The sequence below is a fragment of the Microtus pennsylvanicus genome, chromosome 16 (genome assembly GCF_037038515.1).
Source record: "Microtus pennsylvanicus isolate mMicPen1 chromosome 16, mMicPen1.hap1, whole genome shotgun sequence".
Taxonomy (NCBI): Eukaryota; Metazoa; Chordata; class Mammalia; order Rodentia; family Cricetidae; genus Microtus; species Microtus pennsylvanicus.
In genome coordinates, this window is record NC_134594.1 from 47,419,209 (window position 1) to 47,439,808 (window position 20,600).

At 46.3% G+C, this 20,600-nt stretch overlaps 1 protein-coding gene across 2 annotated transcripts in view; it reads left to right on the forward strand.

The window, feature by feature from the left end:
• Tmem154 (transmembrane protein 154) overlaps positions 1–11,723 on the forward strand; it is a 33,175-nt gene extending 21,452 nt beyond the window's left edge. The window contains exon 7 of one of the 2 annotated variants that reach the window (XM_075950566.1): positions 397–3,152. In XM_075950566.1, coding sequence (XP_075806681.1) covers positions 397–427 — 31 coding nt within the window. In that variant the 3' untranslated portion in view covers positions 428–3,152. Of the gene's footprint in view, positions 1–396; positions 3,153–9,146 lie in introns of those variants that run through there. The other variant, XM_075950567.1, reaches the window with a different exon arrangement.
• Positions 11,724–20,600: the final 8,877 nt, after the last annotated feature.

Sequence of the window (20,600 nt, forward strand, 5' to 3'; positions counted from 1 at the left end):
GTTCAGTGTGTTACCACCTGGGGTGTTTACATGTTCCAGTTCGTCTCTAGTTCGGAAAATACTCTATCTCACTTAAAATGAGATTCCAGATAGTAAGAGGAAGGCAAAAGAAAGGAAAATAATGCCACTGTTGTAGGACAAGGGACATCCCAGAGGAATATCTTTTCCACATATTTTAACCTTCCCCTCCTAACGAGATGCTGCATAGGTCAGTACCGATCACCCTCAAACTATTAACACCATAACTACACCGTTGGGATTAAGAAATGTCAGCTGTTTTAGGCACCTGGATCTCACTCTTTGCGATTACTGCCATCGCTGAAGAGACCTGCTCTTACAGGATTGTACGATAAAGAAATTGTATTAAAAAATCTTGGTTTTCTTTTTAAACCATAGAGAGGTTGGTCTTGAAATAAGCTGCCTGTAAGACAAAACAGCCCTTATCTGTTTGGAGAGTTGTTCTATGTGAACCGATCATTTTGCAAGTGAGTATCTGAACTCCTCCGTGGACTCACAGGACACCTGCCAGGGCTTCACCCATTCCCTGACCGGGGGGAGCTGGTCCTGGAGTTCTAGCAGGCCAATCTCAGCATTTGACCACATCTGTTCTGGTGACTTCCACAGGCAGATGATATTAAAAGCGGAATGATTTTACAGGGACTGTCACTCACACACAGCCCAGCTCACCTCCCCACAGGTGACTCACTTGTTACAATCGATACATCGTCATCAAGTAGCTGTTGGCATTGACCCCTGAGACACCCTCTCCCCAATAAGGTGACCTTAATGCTTCAGAAAGCAGGGGAGGGACGGCAGATAAGGGGTGGATTTAATGACGGCCACACTGTCCATCCTCCTGATGATGGAAGGCTTCTGGAAAACGTTTGCAGGGTCTGTCAGAGCCCATCCCAGCCTTGACTTTCACTTCCCCGTTCTCCCCGACTATTTCTTGCTCCCCTTTCGTGCTCTCCCCTTCTCTCCTTTTCTCCTCCCTTCCTTTCTCTCGCCCTGTAGCCCCCCATCTCTACCTCTGTCTTGAGTTGGGATCTTACTATGTAGCCCAGGCTAGCCTTGGACTCATGATCTTCCTTCCTCAGCTTCTGAATATTGGGATGACATTGACACAGATTGACATTTTAAATATATACATTTGTTACTTTTAGGCTACATTATTGTCACAAGATAATAGATGTCATTATAATTTCATATATCCCTCCAGTTTACTTTGATCAAATCCCCCATTAACCATCTCTTAGTCCTTTACCTGAGAGTGGACATTTTTCTTGAACTATGGAATTCTATTCCTAGACCAGAAACGGAACCCTGAACCTTGTACCGGTGGGGCCAGTGTTCTGCTACTGTGCACATGCCCAGTCCCCAAACAGGATTTTAGCAAGGATCAGATCTATGCAAAATACTTCAAGACCTTTGCAGCGAGGTTGTCATGGCCAAAACAAAAACAAAATGATAATAGGAAAAGAAAGCAAAGGAGTTGGGGGATCTCTAGTCTTATTTCCCACCTTAGTGGCCTTTCCCCATAATCCCCTCTTATGTAGCTTGCACTGGCAAAGAAGAAGTCCTTTCTGTGGTATTCAGAGTCTAGAAGGGGCACAGGGGCAGGCCAGAGTGGAAAGAATTTCATCGCCAACCTTGCTGGGTCCTGCCAGCATGCGATGATAAGAACAGATCCATTTGGTGGGTCTTACAGTCCACTGTTCAGATCTCTAGAGAAGGCGTACTCTTCCATTGTCTGACCCCACCCATACAACACCCATCTCCCAAATGCCACGAGATAGTGGTCCAATCCCGACAGAGTCCGCCTGGTCCTGGCTTATCCAGGCTCACAGCATGCTCCTTTTCTCCTGAGTCACTAGGCAGACAGTTAGTGCTTCTGTCTGCTGGGACGGTGTGAACAGACAGGGAGGTGCACATGTAACCAAGTGCCCATTGTCTGCTCCGCATCTCTGTCCATAGGTGGGGTTTATTTTGTGCCACAGTGCAGAGACAGTAAAGTATTAGGAGATGTCTGTGGTCACATCAGTGTTTCTTTGGTAGTTTCTTCCATTTTCCTCCTATCTAGTCCCTTAAAAAAACAGTAACAGTCTCCTTCAAGTGCACAAATATGAAGAGTGAACTAGCCAGGTGTAGTTGCACACACACTCAAGAGGCAGAGGCAGGGAGATCGTTGAGGTCAAGTCTAGCCTGGTCTACAGAGCAAGTTCCAGGACAGCCAAGGCTACACAGAGAAGCCCCGTCTCAATATACACATTGAACTAGTTTTGCTCAAATCTAGGTCTAGTATCATGAGGGATACAAAATAATAGTTTGTGCCCTCCAAACAGACAGGGCAATGTTAAAGAAAGAGGTGTGTGTGTGTGTGTGTGTGTGTACACCAGATTACGCCTCCACGGCAGGCACAATCTCTGTGTCTTGGGCTGATTCCTAGCCTCATCTCTGTAACTCCACCCAGGCCAGGCCTCTGTCGGGAAGAAGGGACTTTATATCGATGAGAAAGGAGCTCCATCTAATTGTTCCGTGACTTCATGCCAAACTGATTGCTGCACTCCCTGAAACTGAGTCAGAGCATCGAGGCCTCTGAAGGGCTTAGTGATGGCGTATTGCCATCTTGAGAGAGGGCTGCATTAGCTGTGGCCATAGCTCAGGACTGCTGCCAGATAGATGGTCAGGGGGACAGGGTGGCTGCCCAGTCTGGACCAACAGAGTCGAGGCTACGAAGTGAGGTACTCGAGCTGAATCTGCCCCAATTCTGCTGGCAGCACGCCAGTCAAGTACCTTCTTGAAGACTGTTTGACAGTCTGTCCTTCTGTTGTTCCTGTGTGTGCTGTGGAAAGGTGTTCCGTGTTCCTCGCGTGTTTACGCAACACTCCTAGACAAATTGCTTGTTAATGTCGTTGTCAGAAATAAGTTTCTAAAACTGCACGCGTGCACATGATGGCAAGCCAGGACCGCTGAGCACCGAGCCGCTATTGTGTTTGCTGTGGCTCGGTGGCAGCTTGCCAAGGTATTTTTAACAGGGAACTCCAGGGTTTGCTAGACTTAAAAACGCATGGCTTATTTGATCGTTTCCCAGCGATGACTAACAACCAGAGGCAGCAGCGAGCATATCGAACTAAATAAAAGACTGAGCCTGTGGTGGGGTGGGGTGCCCTGGGCCACGGTGCTGGGCTGTGGGGGGCTGTGGGGAGTTGTGGGGGGCTGTGGGGGCTATGAGGGTGTGAGGACTGTGGGGTGTGGAAGTGTGGGGGTGTGGAGGGCTGTGGGAATGTGGGGCTGTGGAAGTGTGGGGGTGTGGAGGGCTGTGGGGGTGTGGGGCTGTGGGGAGTTGTGGGGGATTGTGGGGGTGTTGGAGTGTGGAGGTATGGGGACTGTGGGGGCTGTGGAGTTGTGGGGTGTGGGGGTGTGGGAGTGTGAGGGACTGTGGGGAGGAAGTTTCTGACTAACTCGCTGACCTGGTGAACATCACACCACATAGGATGCCAGGAGGGCAGCTGCTCTCTGGGAACGGCCTGATGTCTCATCAAAGCAGAAGCAGCTTGTGTCTATGCTGGGACTCTGTCAGCCCTCTATGATGTTCCAGAGGTCATGAGTACTTTGCTTTGGAGGAGTTAAGTAAACGCTACTGCTAAACAAAATGCTTCTCCTTAGAAATTCAAAGTGCGCCTCCACAGACATTTTAAAGCCTTTGAGACTCTGTGGCACTGTTCCAGATAACTAGCGAGCCAGTGCTCGGTCTGCAGAATAAGCATTAGCAGTAGGCATGGATCTCAGTGTGTGGTGCTCAGGACTGAGGCCAGAGCCTCTCTCATGCTTTCCTCTGGGTCACACTCAGCCCTCATTTGTTCTTCACATTATTCCACACAATAGGAGCTGGATAATTATTAGGTGTGCTTTGCAGATGAGAGCAGACAAGGGAATTAGAGCTAAGGAAGGTTAACTTGCCCATGGTCACACAGCAAGGAAGTACCTGGGCCCTGATTCAAACTCCAGCCAGACTGAGTGTTCTTCCTCTGCTTAGACTCCACTGGTTAGTGTATCCCCATACTGTAGCTACCGGAAAAGCCACAAGAACATGGGAACTACCCAGCACTAATACCTACAGCAAGAGGAACAGAATAATCATTTCTAAGGTTTAAATATTTGTGTACTGGAAGGGGAGAGGATACAGTGGGTGGGGGAGGGCGCGGCGGGTGGGGAAGGGTGCGGCGGGTGGGAGAGGGCGCGGTGGATGGGGGAGGGCCTGGTGGGAGGGCATGGTGTGTGTGGAAGGGTACGGTGGGTGGGGGAGGGCGCGGTGGGTGGGGGAGGGCATGGTGTGTGTGGAAGGGTGCGGCGGGTGGGGGAGGGCGCGGTGGGTGGGGGAGGGCGCGGCGGGTGGGGGAGGGTATGGTGGGTACCGCAGAGGGTACAAAAGGTAATGTACTTGCTTTTGAGCATGAGAACCTGAGCTTGGACCCACGGGCACACCGTGAAAACCCTGGTGTGGTCCCACACTTGACTTTGACCACAGCACTGTGGAGACGGAAGCAGGAGACTTGTGGTGGATTGCTAGCCAACAGCCTAGAGCCACGCGCATGGAAAGATGCTGTCTTAGAGAGTGAGGCAGAGAGTGGTGGAGCCGGACACCCTCTTCCAGCTTACACGCCCTGAACACACACACACACACACATGTTCCCCATACACACATGTATTTATTGATTAGTTTATTATTTGATGTTGAGGATTGAACTCAGAAACTCTCACATACTAAGCACATGATTTACCACTGATCCAAACCGTCAGTCCTTTTACCAAGGGGCGTAAATCAAAGACAAATTAAGGGACCCTAATCAGCCCAGGTCTGGCAAGCACAGCTCTGGCAGGCCTTGCCCGTCTCCTGATTGCCTCTTCCTTGCTTAAAACTGTTAGATGACATTCCTAAAGCTAGACCCCGGGGTCTGTTCTCATATTTGGCCACTTCCTTCTCCTAAGGCTGACTACTAAGGTCCAGAAATCAAAGTATTGAAGCCCACCAATCAAAAGCTCCCTTTAGATAGCTGAATTAACATGTCCAATTAAAATCAAATACCTCATCCTAACACAAGCTTTTACCTTTATAAACTGCCATTTCCCCATGTGCCACATCTGTCTCCTCTATCCAGGACAGTTCTTTGTTCTCTCAGACAAATATCCCTGTCCCCTTTCCCTTGTTCCCTTCCCCTGCTCCTCCTCCTCTATCTCCTGTCTTTGTCTCTTATCCCTGCCCTCTGTCTCTCTGGGGCAAATAAGTCTCCTTTGTGCTGAGAACTTGATCTTGGGGGTCCTGAGACAATACTTTTCTTTTCAACAATAATGTGAACTTATCGTTTCAAATTCAACCCGATCTTCTACAAGTAAGTCCCGGTGCACATTTTGTTTGGGAAAGTGACCATGCACAGATTAGGCAGGATGTGAGCTGGGGCCGGATGTCAGGAGACTCATGGGGACCACTCTAGAGACTAAACATGGTTCCCCTGGCACCAGATGGGAGTCATTAATGGAGAGCTGAATGTGATAGCTCACACCTGCAATAAGCACTGAGGCAGCTGAAGCAGGAGGATCACTGTCAGTTCAAGGATAATTTGCAGAGTTAAGACCCTGTTTGAAAAAGAAGCAAAACAAAATAAATAGCCTGGCATGGTGGCATGGTGGTACATGCCTGCGGTCCTAACATCCGGGAGGCAGAGGCAGAAGAAGCACACAAGTTCAAGGTTAACCTGATCTACAGAGTGAGTTCTGGAGCAGCCTGGGCTACTGGTGTGTGTGTGACTGTTCTCAGGACGGGTGGACAGCATCTACCTGCTCCAGACAGGGAACTGATGACTGACCAGATGATTGGCCAGGGTGAGGATACCACAGAGGTCCAAACTGGTGGACCTGGGAGTTTTCCCAGGGTTATTTACAGAAGCAGAGTGACTCAGAGACAGCTGCATCACCAAAGCCCACCCCAGCAAAGGTGACAGCTCACAAAAGCTGGGAACCTGGAGGCACAGCCTGTAGGCAGCTCCACAGGTTGGAACGCAGCTGGTCTGAGTGTCTTCCAGTGTGCTTTTTGCTTTTACATGCTTGAGGAGGAAGGGGCCCACTGAATCTGGTCAGTTTTGGGAGCTTCCTGAAGCCTTTGTTAACTTGCAGTGTTGATAAACTTTCCTGCAGGATGGGATGTTTCACCTCCCTTTAGCCTGCTGTCCTTTCTCCCATTGAACATTGTGGGCTTTAACTGACTTTCCTCCAAGACGGAAGGTTTTCCTCTCAGTAGAAACTGCCACACAGCAGCCACAGATGAGACCCCTCCTCAAAGAAGACAAAACAAAAAATTAGAACAAAAATTAAAAGCTGGAGATGATTTGAATGATAGATAATGAATCAAATTATTCTTCCTACTTAAACCAGTAAAAAGATAATCGACTTACTTTATATACGAGCAAAGTTTATCAAGAAGTAAATTAGCAACATTGAAATTACCAATCAATGTTTGAAGAAGTATATCCTTCTTCGTAATAAAAAAGTAAACAAAAAACAAAAAGCTAAGCAAAAGCACAGGTAAAGTAAATATAAAAGCTTTTTCACTTAGAAGAAGGACCATTTATCCAGGTGGTGGTGGCTCACATCTTTAATCCCAGCACTCAGGAGGCAGAGGTAGATGGATCTCTGTGAGTTTGAGGCCAGCCTAGTCTATAACAGTGAGTTCCAGGATAATCAGGGCTGTTACACAGAGAACCCGGTAGGTCTTCAAAGAAAAAAAAGAGAACATTTAACAATGGGTCTTAAAGCGCCAAAAATTCCTCCCCCCCCCCAAATTCCTCTTGTAGAGACTTATGCAAAGGGAATTGGAAGTGTTCATAAAAGTTAAAATTAGAAGTAGCCTAAAGAGTTAGTTATAATATATATTATAAGAAGTTATAAGTATTGGTTAGAGATGGGTATTATTGTTGTTTTATGAATCTTTTTCTAGTTGTCTTTCCTTTTTCCCTCCTTCATTTCTTTCTTTAGTCCTGGGGATTGAATTTAAAGCTCCAGTGTATGCAAACACCCTATTATTGTACTGAATTCTTAAGCCTCATTTTAAAGAATATTTAATGGGTTAATAGGTCTCTGTGTAGCTACTAAAAAGGAAGGCGGAGATGGGAGAGATGGGGGAGGTTTTACTCTGTGGGTTGCAGTGCTGGGATTGAGCCTTAGGTGTGCTAGGAAGAGCCACACCCCTAAACTGTACCCCACCCTGTGTGACCAGGAGTGGAAAAGATAGATTACAGAACAATGTGCATATCAAGATCCTATTTTTGATCAAAGAAGAAAATATCTTTAGAATAGAAAAATGTTCGCGAGCACAAATGGTGCAGTCCTAGCTATAGTGAAGTTCTGGTGTCTTTATTCTGTTCTGGGAGTCAGGCTTGCTGGAGATAGAACCCAGGACCTTGCATGTGGTAGCCAAGAATTCTACCACTGGCTGGCTACATCCCCAGGCCTGTATTTTCCAATTAAAAAAACAAACATGGACTGGTTTTACAATAATTTTGAAAACCATTTCTGCTAAAACCATTGGGCAAAGCTCAGTGTTACAAATGAGAGGGTCTTGCTAGATAACGTCATAAAAAGGAGAACGTACCATCTGGGGACTTCTGCTCCACAGGGATGGCCTTCTTCCCTGAGCAATGCTGTCTTCTTACCACTCTGTTTCCAAGAAATGAAACCTTCACTCGCTCCCTTTGAGCTTTTCAGAATGACGCGATTAAAGGTTTGTTAGTACCCAACTCTTGGAGAATACTCCTCCTTTAGCGTGTAGGGGATGTTGGTGATCAAAGACAAGTTACAGACTTGAGAGTCCGTGTAGTAAGCATGATTTCTGTCAGTGAGTTATACTCCACAGGAGAGGAATTCCATCCATTGTCCACATTTAATAAGTTTTGTTCTAGAGGTCATTCTTTGCTTTATTCCCCTGCATCAGTGCATCGGATACAGTTCTGCCCCCCTTCTCCCTCTTCCATGCTTCCCTTGTTCCCACAATTACACACACACGGGGGGGGGGAGTGAAGGAGGGAGGGGGAGAGAGAGGGAGAGGGATAGGGAGAGACGGGGGAGGGAGAGAGGGAGAAGTGAGGGAGAGAGTTGTGTCTCGCTCCCCTGTCTAGGACACATCTATCTATCGACTGATCTATCATCTATTGTGGTTGTTTTGTTTGTTTTTCCGAGACAGTTCCCGCTGTTTCCCAGCCTGTAATTGCTGACTGCAGGTGTAAACTCTAGCTAATACACAGTCCTTTGCTGAGCCTCTGTAGACCGAGTTGGAAGACTGCAGTACAATGCACATACCTGAGGGCCAAGGAGAGCGATCTCAACTGCCCACTGTGGTCATTCATGCCCTTCCGTGGAAGTAGAGTTGACAAACCTAGAGATGCACTGGAATGTAGCAGAGAGGACAGCAAACCCAGAGGAGAAGCAGGAAGCAAGAAGCAGGGCTCTGCCTGTTCTCCAGGATAAGCAAGTGGCCTCCTGCCATACTGGGGAAAAGCTGTGAAGTCAGATATTGGACAAAGATAGCCAAACTAGAAACCAGAAAACCAAAGAAGCATGAGTTAGCCAATAGCATGGTTATGCTCAATGACCCAGTCCATAGCTTACAACCATTCACACCCCAAGATACCTATGATGGATTTCTGCATGGTGCAGAGATCATGCCCCGGCCCCTCTGTGGGCTTGAACAAGAAGCACTGTTGAAAACAAGCCAGGACCACAAACTCTGAAGGGAAAACAGCACATGTGTGTTTTATTTGTTTGTCTGTTTGTTTGTTTTTGAAAAGACATTTGGCATCTATTCATGGGGAATGGGATTAGATTTAATTAAATGAGAGAGCCTCCAACTCCATCTGGTTCCCCCGTCACTGGGGAGGGGTTTGGGGGAGAGCTAGGGTTTGTCTATTGGTGTACAAGAATTTCTCCTTTAAGAATCAAATATAAAATTCAAACTGCCCCTTATTTGGGAAGTTGTAAGGTAAACACTGCTGGCTTTCTGATCATTTAGACTCCTGAATTGCCTCTGCAATCGAGGGATCACCTTTCCCTGGCTTCTTGGAGATGTGCTACTGTTCTGTTCTGTGTTTCTCTTCCAGCGACAGTGAGTCCTAATCAGAGCGGTGTTGGTGTTCTCCAAGAGCACACTCCCTGAGGGCACCTGCTGGGCCTGCCACGGGAAGATGAAGAGGAGACAAGTTCCATTCGTTTCAAATCAGTGTAGACACAAGACCCTTTTACTGTTTCTCCCACCACCCCTCTTCAGACGATGACATCCCAGGGACTAGTCCTAGGAAAGGCCTGGCTACCCGCCAGAGTAACAGTCTGCGAGGAACTCGGGGTGCAGAAGGAGTACTTCTGATCAGTGGGTGTCCCCTCCTCACTCATTGTGATCACCTTTAAGTCGCCATCACTGGTCTGCTTCACTTCTAAGGATTCCAATAAAGAAGCTGGTCTTCTTCCGGGTCACCGCACTACCTCCCGGCTTTGGATGACATGGTCTCGTTATTCATGTCCTCTGACAGGTCAACTCTGTTCTTCTGGGACTTCCCTCACGTCATGCCACGTCACAGAGAAGACACCGAACCAAGCAAGTGTTTCATATCCACACTATCTCAGGGGGCTGTTGAGCTTGTTTCTCACCTGCTAAGGAAATACAGCAAAGAAGGGCAGAGCCCTTGCGGAAGACCCTTGAGTGGCTCGTAGACTTGCACCTAGCCACACTCAGCCACATCTCAGTCACCTTTGAAGACTGGGTAGAAGAAATAACCATCTTTAAAGAGAGAAGCAACATTTTCCCTCTCCACCAAGATCACCTTGCAACATCTCAAAGCTGTTGTTTTGATCTTGTCTCATCCCACAGGCCTGTCCTGTACGGGCACGCGGCATGGAATGCGTGCAGGCTGAGATCATTGTGGAGATTCTCAAGGGTGAACAAGATAGATCTGTACCTGTGGCAGCTGCGCTTTGCTCTGCTCTGCAGTCTCTCCTGCATGCTATGGCTCTTCCTGTAGAGCTGGGAAGAGTCCCCAGCCCTCACACAACACTCCGGGAGGTGGCTATCAGGCCATGAGAGAAGACATTCTACATGAGATTCCTGGATATCCTTGTGCTAAAAACGCTGGCATGAACTGCAGAAGGGCTCACTAATATCTTCTCCTCCATCAAGCCAGTCCCATTTAATCCTTAGCTTTCTAGCTCTGACCTTTGAAAAGTCATCTAGCAAATTGAGTCCTTAGCTCTCCTGGGATGTTTGGTATTTTATTCCAGGAAAGAAACAAAGAATGAGAATTTTATTCTGCTAACCACGTATAAACCGAGGGGAGATGAAGCTAACTGAACTTTTTGCTGCTGAATTTGGAGTCTGTGTTTGAAAAGCTACCTTCATGCTCCACGGGGTGCCTTCTGCCTCCTTGAGGCCGCTTCATCGAGCTCTTGCCTTCTGAGCTATGCAGATAATTTTATAGGCAGAACTGCAGGCTAGGGTGGAAGACAACTCTGGTTGCATGGGATCCTGGCTCTTCCGCTGTCCTGGGACTTTGCTCTGACAAAGGACAGTGTTCGACAGTGCATCCTCAACAGATTGGTCTGTCATGCCCTCAGCCTTCTGACATGGCTCTGTCCCTGCCCCTGGACATTCACAATCAATTTGTAACCTGCCCCGATTCTCAGACATTCACCCAGCAAATGCTGCTGTTTGAACCATCATTGTTCGTCCTTTCTTCTGCCCACGACTGTTCCCTGAAATTTGCTTGTCTTTCCCTGAAAAGTCTAGTTCCCTCTTTCTTGGGCTGTCTAAGATCCTCACTGACTACCCAGGCCTTTGACCTTGATCTAATCCTGTCCAATATCAAACTTCGGAAGTCCTCAGAAGTGCCCGAGGTCTTGGACTGTTACTCTGGATAAAGCAGTGTTCTGTGAGTTGATAATGAAATTCTCATCCAATCTGCTAAATAACCTCAAACTCCCAAAGAAACCAATTGACCTGCAAGACGTTGGGTTTACATCTGAGAACTGTGTTGGATTCTCTAGCTGCACAGTGCACAGGAACTTTCTATAGAGCTAGTTTGCTCTGGCAAGACTCATGATATTAGCATGGGTCAAGCGGTCAAGTTAACCCTAGGATCCTGAATCTTTATTTTTAAACAGTCAGAGCACAGCGTATGTATATGACAATTCCAAGAATTCTTTTTTTAAAAACTTATTTACCTATGTATACGACTGCTCCATTTGCTTGTGTGCCCGCACAACAGAAGAGGGCATCAGGTCTCATTGTGGATGACTGTGGGCCACTACATGGTTGCTGGGAATTGAACTCAGGACCTCAGGAAGGATAGTCAGTGCCCTTACCCATTCCCTCCAGCCCTCCAAGAATTCTTTAAAAAAAATTTATCTTTTACATTATTAATAGAAAAAAAACCTCATCAGTTTGTTCGAGCTGGATAGCCAATCAGAACAAATCAGATTTTAAAATAAAGATGGGCAGGGAATATATCCCAGTTGGGAGTTGTTTGCCTCACACACACAGAGCCCTGGGTTCAGTTCTTAGCATAAACTTGGCTGGCTGCAGGAAGGTCATTCCTACAAGTTCAAGGTCATTCTCTGCCACAGAGGGAGTTTGTGGATAGCCTGGACTGTGTCAGACCTTACTCAAAAGAAACCCAAAAACAAAGAACCATTTTAAAGACACATGCTTTGGTGCGTTTCTTGTTAAAGCAAAGTAGGTTGATAACATTGCCTGGGAGAATTTCTTTGGAAACTCGTTTCAATAAATATGTAAAAATTTCCATTTGTGACTCTTTTTTAAAAAAATAAGCGTATTGAATTTGTTCGTTGACAGGTTCCTATATGAAGAAGTGCATTCTGATTACTGTGACCTTCACCCTCTCTAGTACTTTCCCACCCATCACTCTCCCCAAGTCTCCTGCCCACACTTGCCGTTTTGTTTGTTTTGAGACACCTTGAGTTTAACCAGGATTATCTATGGGACCCGGGGTTTGGAACAAGTGGGTTCTTAAGTGAGCATATAATTAAAAACAATGACTGTCCCCAAGGATTCCTGGGTAGTCAATAGTTCTTCAGTCTCTGATTGCCTGCTAATTGATTGTCTTGTGTAGGCAGTCATAGGCACCATGAGGTCATGGCTGCCCTGCTGTGCCAAGTCAAAAAAGAGAGGATTTCACAACCCTCTCCCCATCTTCTGGCTCTAACAGTTTTTCTGCCCCCTCTCCCGCAAGAATTCTTTCCTCTACAGGCAAAGGGGGCGGTGTCTGACCTGGAGAATCTGCAGAAACACACGTTACTCCTTAACCAGAGAGGCTTCTCTCAGCAGTGGCTGGCACTGAATGCAGAGACCCACAGCTGTTCACGGTGCTGAGAATAAGTGGCAGCTTAGTGCTCCACCCTACACAGGCCATCTGCAGCTCTCAGTGCCGTGACTCCTCTCCAGGACGGGCATTACTACCCACATGCATGGACACAGTCCGGATCAACCTTGTTCTCCACCTAGACTTCCACGGGTGGCATGCATTCTTCTCTCCAGGACGGGCATTACTACCCACATGCATGGACACAGTCCAGATCAACCTTGGCCTCCACAGGCGGCATGCACTTTCCTTGACTTGCAGAGCTCTGGCAGTGGGAATAATACCAATATAACTGGGGAAGTTAAACAAAAAACTTTCAGTGTGATCTTGCAATTGGGTTATAAAAAACAACAATTGGCACCATCTCTGGAAAAAGGCCTTATGTTGAGTAAACAAAATGTGGGTGCTAGTTTTATCTTCTGTGAGAATTAGTGCAAACTCTAAGCCTTGTGGTGATAAGACATCGTTTCCCACTGGGAAGACAATGCTAAAGTCATGTTGTGGGGAAAACATTGACATTTTATACTGAATTCAATTAGCACACATGACTTTTTACATTCTGAAGACACGCAGGGAGCATGCTGGGGTTTTCTTTTAATAGCTATAATAAGCAGCTAGGAGCAGCTCCCCTTACAGACACTGCTACAACCACTAGGGCCAGAGGAACGCCTGTAGCCTACTGAGGACCAGCATCAGTCTAACCTGCCGGCAACTGCAAAACCCAGCCAACCAGCTGCCCGACCCATTGGTCTTTTCAGGTTCTCCTTGTCATTGCCGTGGCTCTGTATGATCTGATGCTGAAATCTGACTTCCCTACTCATGCTTACTGCTTCTAGGTTCCTGGTGCTTCATTTCAGGATGCTGTTAATCCTGTTACCTTTTCTCAACAACATGCCGTTCTCGGGATGTAGTAATCAATATGTACAAAGCCATGACCTCTGTAATACTCCAAACTCTGAAGTAGGTTGAGAAATTAAACACCTAAACCAAAGTACTTGATATTGTCTGAGATCAGAAGGACAACTTAGAACTATTGAACACAGCCGAAGGTGGAGGGTGTTTGTTTCTTTATGATTGAACTTGGATTGGTGAGCAGACGCAGGAGGGCTCGCCCTCCTCAGCCCATCTCACTGTTTTCCTTGGCCTTCGGTGCTTTATAAGTGAATATGTGAATGCCACCAGAGCACATTCTTCCGTTTTCCTCCTTGGGTTTGCATGTGAAGAATGGACAACGTGCAGCTACCACGAAATAAGCATCTGTTTCAGTGGAAAGTAATCATTGTATTATTCTCAGAAGAAATTGCTGAAATTCTAAGATAGTATCAGAAGCCTAAAGACTGCGTGATTAAAAGGCCGGCTTTTGGAATCACGGGGATTGTAGGCATTTAGTAATAACGACAACAACAATAATGCAATATATCAGTGGTAATTTAACCCATCAGTGCATATCCACGTACATCCCGGACTTACGGTTCACTAGAAAGGGCTGTGTTCAGCTCCTTCATTTTACAAGCAGCTAAACTGGTTCTTTAGGAGGTCAGTTAGGTTAGATGGCTGTAAGTTAGAGAAGAGCCTCACCTGCCTCTATCCTAGCGATGTACATATTCTAGGCTGTAGCCGCTTACATAAGAACTATCCAGTGCCAGTGGGGTGGCTGGGAGGAGGGTCAAAGCCCTTGACACCAGCTCTGACCATCTGAGTCCTGAAAGTTGTTCTCTGACCTCCACATGTGTACCGTGGTGCTTGCACACACACACACATGCACACATGCATGTAAATAAGAAAGGCTTTTGTTTAAAGGATTGCCCACTTGGAGATGTGGGTCAGTGGCAGAGCACTTGCCTGGTGTGAGCACAGCCAGAGGATCCACCCCAGCGCTGCAGGAAAATGGCAGCAAGGACAGGAAAATTGCCCCATGGCTACTGATTAGAACTGATTTGTAAATTCATCAACGTTTTAAGATGAATTGAAATTAGGTCTTCTCTTGTCTTACATGTCAGAATGATACATTGTAACACTTTTTATGATAGAGGCTTTATCAGTGTTGGTATAAGTGTGTGTGTGTGTGTGTGTGTGTGTGTGTGTGTGTGTGATTCTCTTCTCACGTTCATTTTTAAAACTTTATTTTTTAGTTGACTTTGATTTTATGGGCATGAGGGTCTTGCCTACACGTTTGTCTGTGCACCAAGAGTGAGGTGCCCATAGACACCAGAAGTGGACATGAGGTCTTCTAACATCAGAATCACAGACAGAGTTAAAAGCTCCCATGTAAATTCTGGGAATCAAACCTGGATCCACTTGAAAGGCACCCGGAGCCATCTCTCCAGCCACCTTTGGGGACATCTAATTTTTTTTATTTAAAGTAAATAAGAGCACATGGATAGTATGCTAAGTTGCTCACTCAGCAGTGATAAGTTGAAAAGGATTTCTAAATTAATTTAAAAATGAAGAACTGTGAAATAGGAGAAGGGATGCTTGTCATGGCTTTGCTTCCACACCCGCTGATGGGTATCACTATACGGGCTAACACTGTGTTTACAAAATGTGCTGCTTGCAAGAGGTAAAGGGCTCATTGTGCATCTTGCTAAGGAAAATTCATACAATCCTGTGGCTGTAAATGAACCGGTTACCCTCAGGATCGCACTGCTTTGATACATGCACCTCTTTAATAAATGAGACAATCCCTGTCCCAAGCATTCTTTTAGAACAGAATCTGCTTTATCTAAAGTCACCTAGCTCCCAAACTTGGTTTTCTAGATCTCTGTAGGATAACATTATTCTTGTCTTTATCCTTTTCTTCTAAACATCTTTATTTGAATGAATGAACTGTGTTTATGGAAATGTAATTTAAAATATTTTTAGTAAAAATGAAAAGAATACTAGAGATCAAACCTCTCTCTTTCTTAATGATTGACTCTTCTTCATGGTTTCATCCCAACTCTGTATTCCACACCTTGATGTTGTAACTGAATGAGACTGAATTGACAGACTCATAAGGTGTAGATAAGATGAAGACATGCTGAATGGAACACATACACAAAGAGCAGTTGGAGCATTGACAGTAAGCAGGAAGAGTCCTCCCAAACCTCAGTCAGCAATGCTGTTCATCCCAGCAGACCCTAGAACCCGCAGTGTGTTTCCTCCCTGTCTCCATCAGACTCTACACAGCAATGTAACACATCAGCCTGGATCAAACAATGTAACTCTTCAGCTTGGATCAAACAATGTAACTCTTCAGCCTGGATCAAACAATGTAACTCTTTAGCCTGGATCAAACAATGTAACTCTTCAGCTTGGATCAAACAATGTAACTCTTCAGCCTGGATCAAACAATGTAACTCTTTAGCCTGGATGCAACAATGTAACTCGTCAGCGTGGATCCAACAATGTAACTCTTCAGCCTGGACCCAACAATGTAACACAGCAGCCTGGACCCAACAATGTAACACAGCAGCCTGGACCCAACAATGTAACACAGCAGCCTGGACCCAACAATGTAACACAGCAGCCTGGACCCAACAATGTAACACATCAGCCTGGATCCAACAATGTAACTCTTCAGCTTAGATCAAACAATGTAACACAGCAGCCTGGATCCAACAATGTAACACAGCAGCCTGGATCCAACAATGTAACTCTTCAGCTTAGATCAAACAATGTAACACAGCAGCCTGGACCCAACAATGTAACACAGCAGCCTGGATCCAACAATGTAACTCTTCAGCTTAGATCAAACAATGTAACACAGCAGCCTGGACCCAACAATGTAACACAGCAGCCTGGACCCAACAATGTAACACAGCAGCCTGGACCCAACAATGTAACACAGCAGCCTGGACCCAACAATGTAACACAGCAGCCTGGATCCAACAATGTAACACAGCAGCCTGGATGCCTGGATCCAACAGCAGACAGCTCCACAGTGAAGAGCAAGGACCAGGACAGAGTCACAATCTTAACAAAATTTTATTTTGTTACAAAGTAAACCCAGTCTATAATACTAGAGACAAATCAAATTGTTTCCCAGAGGAGCTGGAAAGATGGCTCAGTGGTTAAGAGCATTCCCTGCTCTTCCAAAGGTCTTGAGTTCAATTCCCAGCAACCACATGGTAGCTCACAACCATCTGTAACAAGGTCTGGTGCCCTCTTCTGGCTTTCAGGCATACACACAGACAGAATATGAAATACATAATAAATAAATAAATAAATATTTTTAAAATATTGTTTCCCAGGGCTGGAACAATGCTAAGCAGTTAAAGCTGCTTGTCCATCTTGCAGAAGACCTAGGTTCTGTTTCCAGTGCCTATATCGGTTGGACCACAACTGCCTATAATTTCAGTTCCAGGAGATCCGACGCCTTCTTCTGACCTCTGCACAGACATGCATTCAGACACATATGCATAAATAAAATCTTTTTTTAGGGGGGAGAGTTAGAGTATTTCTTTTTTTTTTTTTTTGCTTTTTTTTCTTTTCTTTTTTTTAAATTTATTTATTTATTAAAGATTTCTGTCTCTTCCCCGCCACCGCCTCCCATTTCCCTCCCCCTCCCCCAATTAAGTCTCCCCCCAGCCCGAAAAGCAATCAGGGTTCCCTGTCCTGTGGGAAGTCCAAGGAACCCCCACCTCCATCCAGGTCTAGTAAGTTGAGCATCCAACCTGCCTAGGCTCCCACAAAGCCAGTGCATGCAGTAGGATCAGAAACCCATTGCCATTGTTCTTGAGTTCTCAGTAGTCCTCATTGTCCGCTATGTTCAGAGAGTCCGGTTTTATCCCAGGCCTTTCCAGACCCAGGCCAGCTGGCCTTGGTGAGTTCCCAATAGAACATCCCCATTGTCTCAGTGTGTGGGTGCACCCCTCGCGGTCCTGAGTTCCATGCTCGTGCTCTCTCTCCTTCTGCTCCTGATTTGGACCTTGAGATTTCAGTCCTGTGCTCCAATTTGGGTCTCTGCCTCTGTCTCCTTTCATCGCTTGCTGAAGGTTAATATTCAGGAGGATGCCTATATGTTTTTCTTTGGGTTCGCCTTATTTAGCTTCTCTAGGATCACTAATTATAAGCTCAATGTCCTTGGTTTATGGCTAGAAACCAAATATGAGTGAGTACATCCCATGTTCCTCTTTTTGGGTCTGGCTTACCTCACTCAGGATAGTGTTTTCTATTTCCATCCATTTGTATGCAAAATTCATGAAGTCCTTGTTTTTTATTGCTGAGTAGTACTCTAATATGTATAAATTCCATACTTTCTTCATCCATTCTTCCATTGAAGGGCATCTAGGTTGTTTCCAGGTTCTGGCTCTTTGGTTTAATTGTAGTGGGGCGATCTGTTCTTGGTGTTGCGCGCTGTCCCTGCAGCCTGCTTCTGCTGCTGGGACGGTTCCCGCCGCCAGCAGCCTGTGTCCTCTGCTGCCGCTCTGGTCCCAGTGGGTCCCCGCCGGCTGCGCTGGGCGTCCTCCGGCCGCGTTCCGCCGCCCAGTGTTCCGGCCACGTTCCGCCGGCCGCGTTCCGCCGCCCGGTGTTCTGGCCGCGTTCCGCCGCCCGCGAGTATTTCTTTTTTAAAATTGTTTTTATTGAGCTATATATCATCTCCTTTCTTTCTCTCCCCTCCTTTTCTACCCTCTCCCATGGTGCCCATGCTTCCAATTTTCTCAGGAGATCTTGTCTTCTTCTGCTTCTCATATACATTAGATCCATGTATGTCTCTCTTAGGGCCCTCTTTGTTGTCTAGGTTCTCTGAGATTGTGAACTGTAGGCTGGTTTTTCTTTGCGTTATGTCTAAAAGTCACTTATGGGTGAGTACATATGATAATTGTCTTTCCAGGCCTGGGTTACCTCACTCAATATGATATTTTCTAGATCCATCCATTTGCCCTCAAATTTCAAGACGTCATTATTTTTTTCTGCTATGTAGTACTCCATTGTGTAAATGTACCACATTTTCCTTATCTATTCTTTGGTCGAGGGGCATTTAGGTCATTTCCAGGTTCTGGCTCCGACAAACAATACTGCTATGAACATAGTTGAGCACATGTCCTTGTGGCACGATTGAGCATCCTTCAGGTATATACCCAAAAGTGATATTGCTGGATCTTGAGGTAGGTTGTTTCCTAATTTTCTGAGAAATCACCACACTCCCACTGGCAATGCAGGAGTGTTCCCTTTATCCCACATCTTCTCCAGCATAAGTTGTCATCAGACCTAAACAGAGAACTCTCAACAGAGGAATCTAAAATGACTGAAAGACACTTAAAATGCTCAACATCCTTAGCCATCAGAGAAATGCAAATCAAAACAACTCTGAGATTCCATCTTACACCTGGAAGAATGGCCAAGAGCATAAATAAAATCTTAAAAATAAGCAAACTGTTTCCTACACATGAAAGACGAGTCTGATTTTCGAGAATCTGGATTCTTCTAAGTCTCTCACCTCTCCCAGTGCAGGACATTCATCCTCTGGGTTGCTCATATGCTGAAAGGATGGCCTGTAGCCCCAGTCACAAGGAAACAAGAGGAACAGATCCAAGGGTGAGCCTCCCAAGCAGGTCAGCAGCTGTTGAGAGTCTTTCTCCTGATCCGGTGAAGCAACCCCACCCACATCTCTGGTCAACCAGTCTGCACAGTGGCTGGGTACAGAGGACTCTTTGTTGACCTGAGTTTTGAACACTCTATTGTCCTTTCCTTCCAAGAGTAAACACTAGAACAATGGTCGTCAGTCTGGTCACTGACACCTCCAGAACACAGCTTGAAATAAGTGCCAGAGGTCGTAGGATGGCAGAGAGAAGGCAGAACCCCAGGACTAGAAGTGTTAAGTCATGCTGCCCAGCCCAGGAGGTGGTGGCACACGCCTTTAATCCCAGCGCTCAGGAGGCAGAGGTGCGCAGATCTCTGAGTCTATGGTTGTTCTGGCCAATACAGCAAGTTCTAGGACAGCCAGGGCTATATAAAGAAACCCTATCTTTAAAAACCAATAGTAGTAGTAGTAATAATAATAATAAATAAGCAAATAAACCATGCTGTACAAACAGCCTCAACTTAGAACAGCAGTGATAAAACCTAATTCCTGGGGGCGGGGAGGAATGGACAAGAGTACTTGCTGATCAAGCATGAGGGCTTGGGTTCAAATCCTAACGCTCATGGCTATCTATACCTGTAACCCAGCACTAGGTGGGTGCTGACAGAAGGGTAGCTGGGACTTGTTGGCCACTGGCCTAGCTCCAGGTTCAGTGAGCCTGTTTCAAGGGAGTGAAGTAGTGAGCAAGAGAGCAGGATCCCTGATATCCTCCTCTAGCCTGCACACCTGAGCACATATGTGCATATACACTGTACACATACACTATACTTGCACAAATACATGCATGAATGCATGTGCCTGTGCACACACATACACGCAGAATGAGAGCGGGAGAGAGAGAGAGAGAACAAACAAACCCCATTTCTTGGACCTACACACTATTAGGAGTCTGGAAATCAGGGGGAAAACAAATGCCCTCTTCCGAGAATGAAAGGCAGGAAGACATCGGGTACAGGGGAGAGGCATGCCAAGACACTCGCAGGAGCAGGTGTTCAGTGCGAGAATTTGCAAGAATTTAAGTAGCACAAAATAGCACGTCTTTCACAGCCACAGTCTGGCTTTTAGAGCCCCCAGCTGCCTTATGCATAAGACTTGCGGAAAGCATGAAAGCTAGGCTTCATCCTGGCTTCAGGTGGCCTGCCTCTGGATACATTCAGCGTTCACACATCCCAAGTCAATAAAGCTCAGTTGGCGTTGAATTTCAGACACCTGATGCTAACTAGCCACCTCAAAACCTGGTAACTCAGAGTAACGGTGGGTTCTTTTGCCCACAGATGTGGAGTCTAGGGAGGACGGCTCCTTCTCTTTCCCATGGGATCAGCTGAGCAGGCTGCAGGCTGCACGCTGCATTCTCAGATAACTTACTATGTGAGTAAGGCTGACGGTTGGGTAGAAACCCAGCCAGGCTCTTCTTCCTGTCACATGGGATTTCCGTGCCAGGCTGTGTGTTTTCAGATTGTGGCTGCGAGATTCCAAGAGAACAATGTGGAAATGTGTGACATTTTAACATTAGTTAGTCTCAGGAGTCTTGTGGCGTGGCCTCTGTCATACAGTATTGAGGTAGCTACAGAGACCAACACAAGTTCAAAGGGGAGAAGACATAAGCTGGGACCAGTCAATGA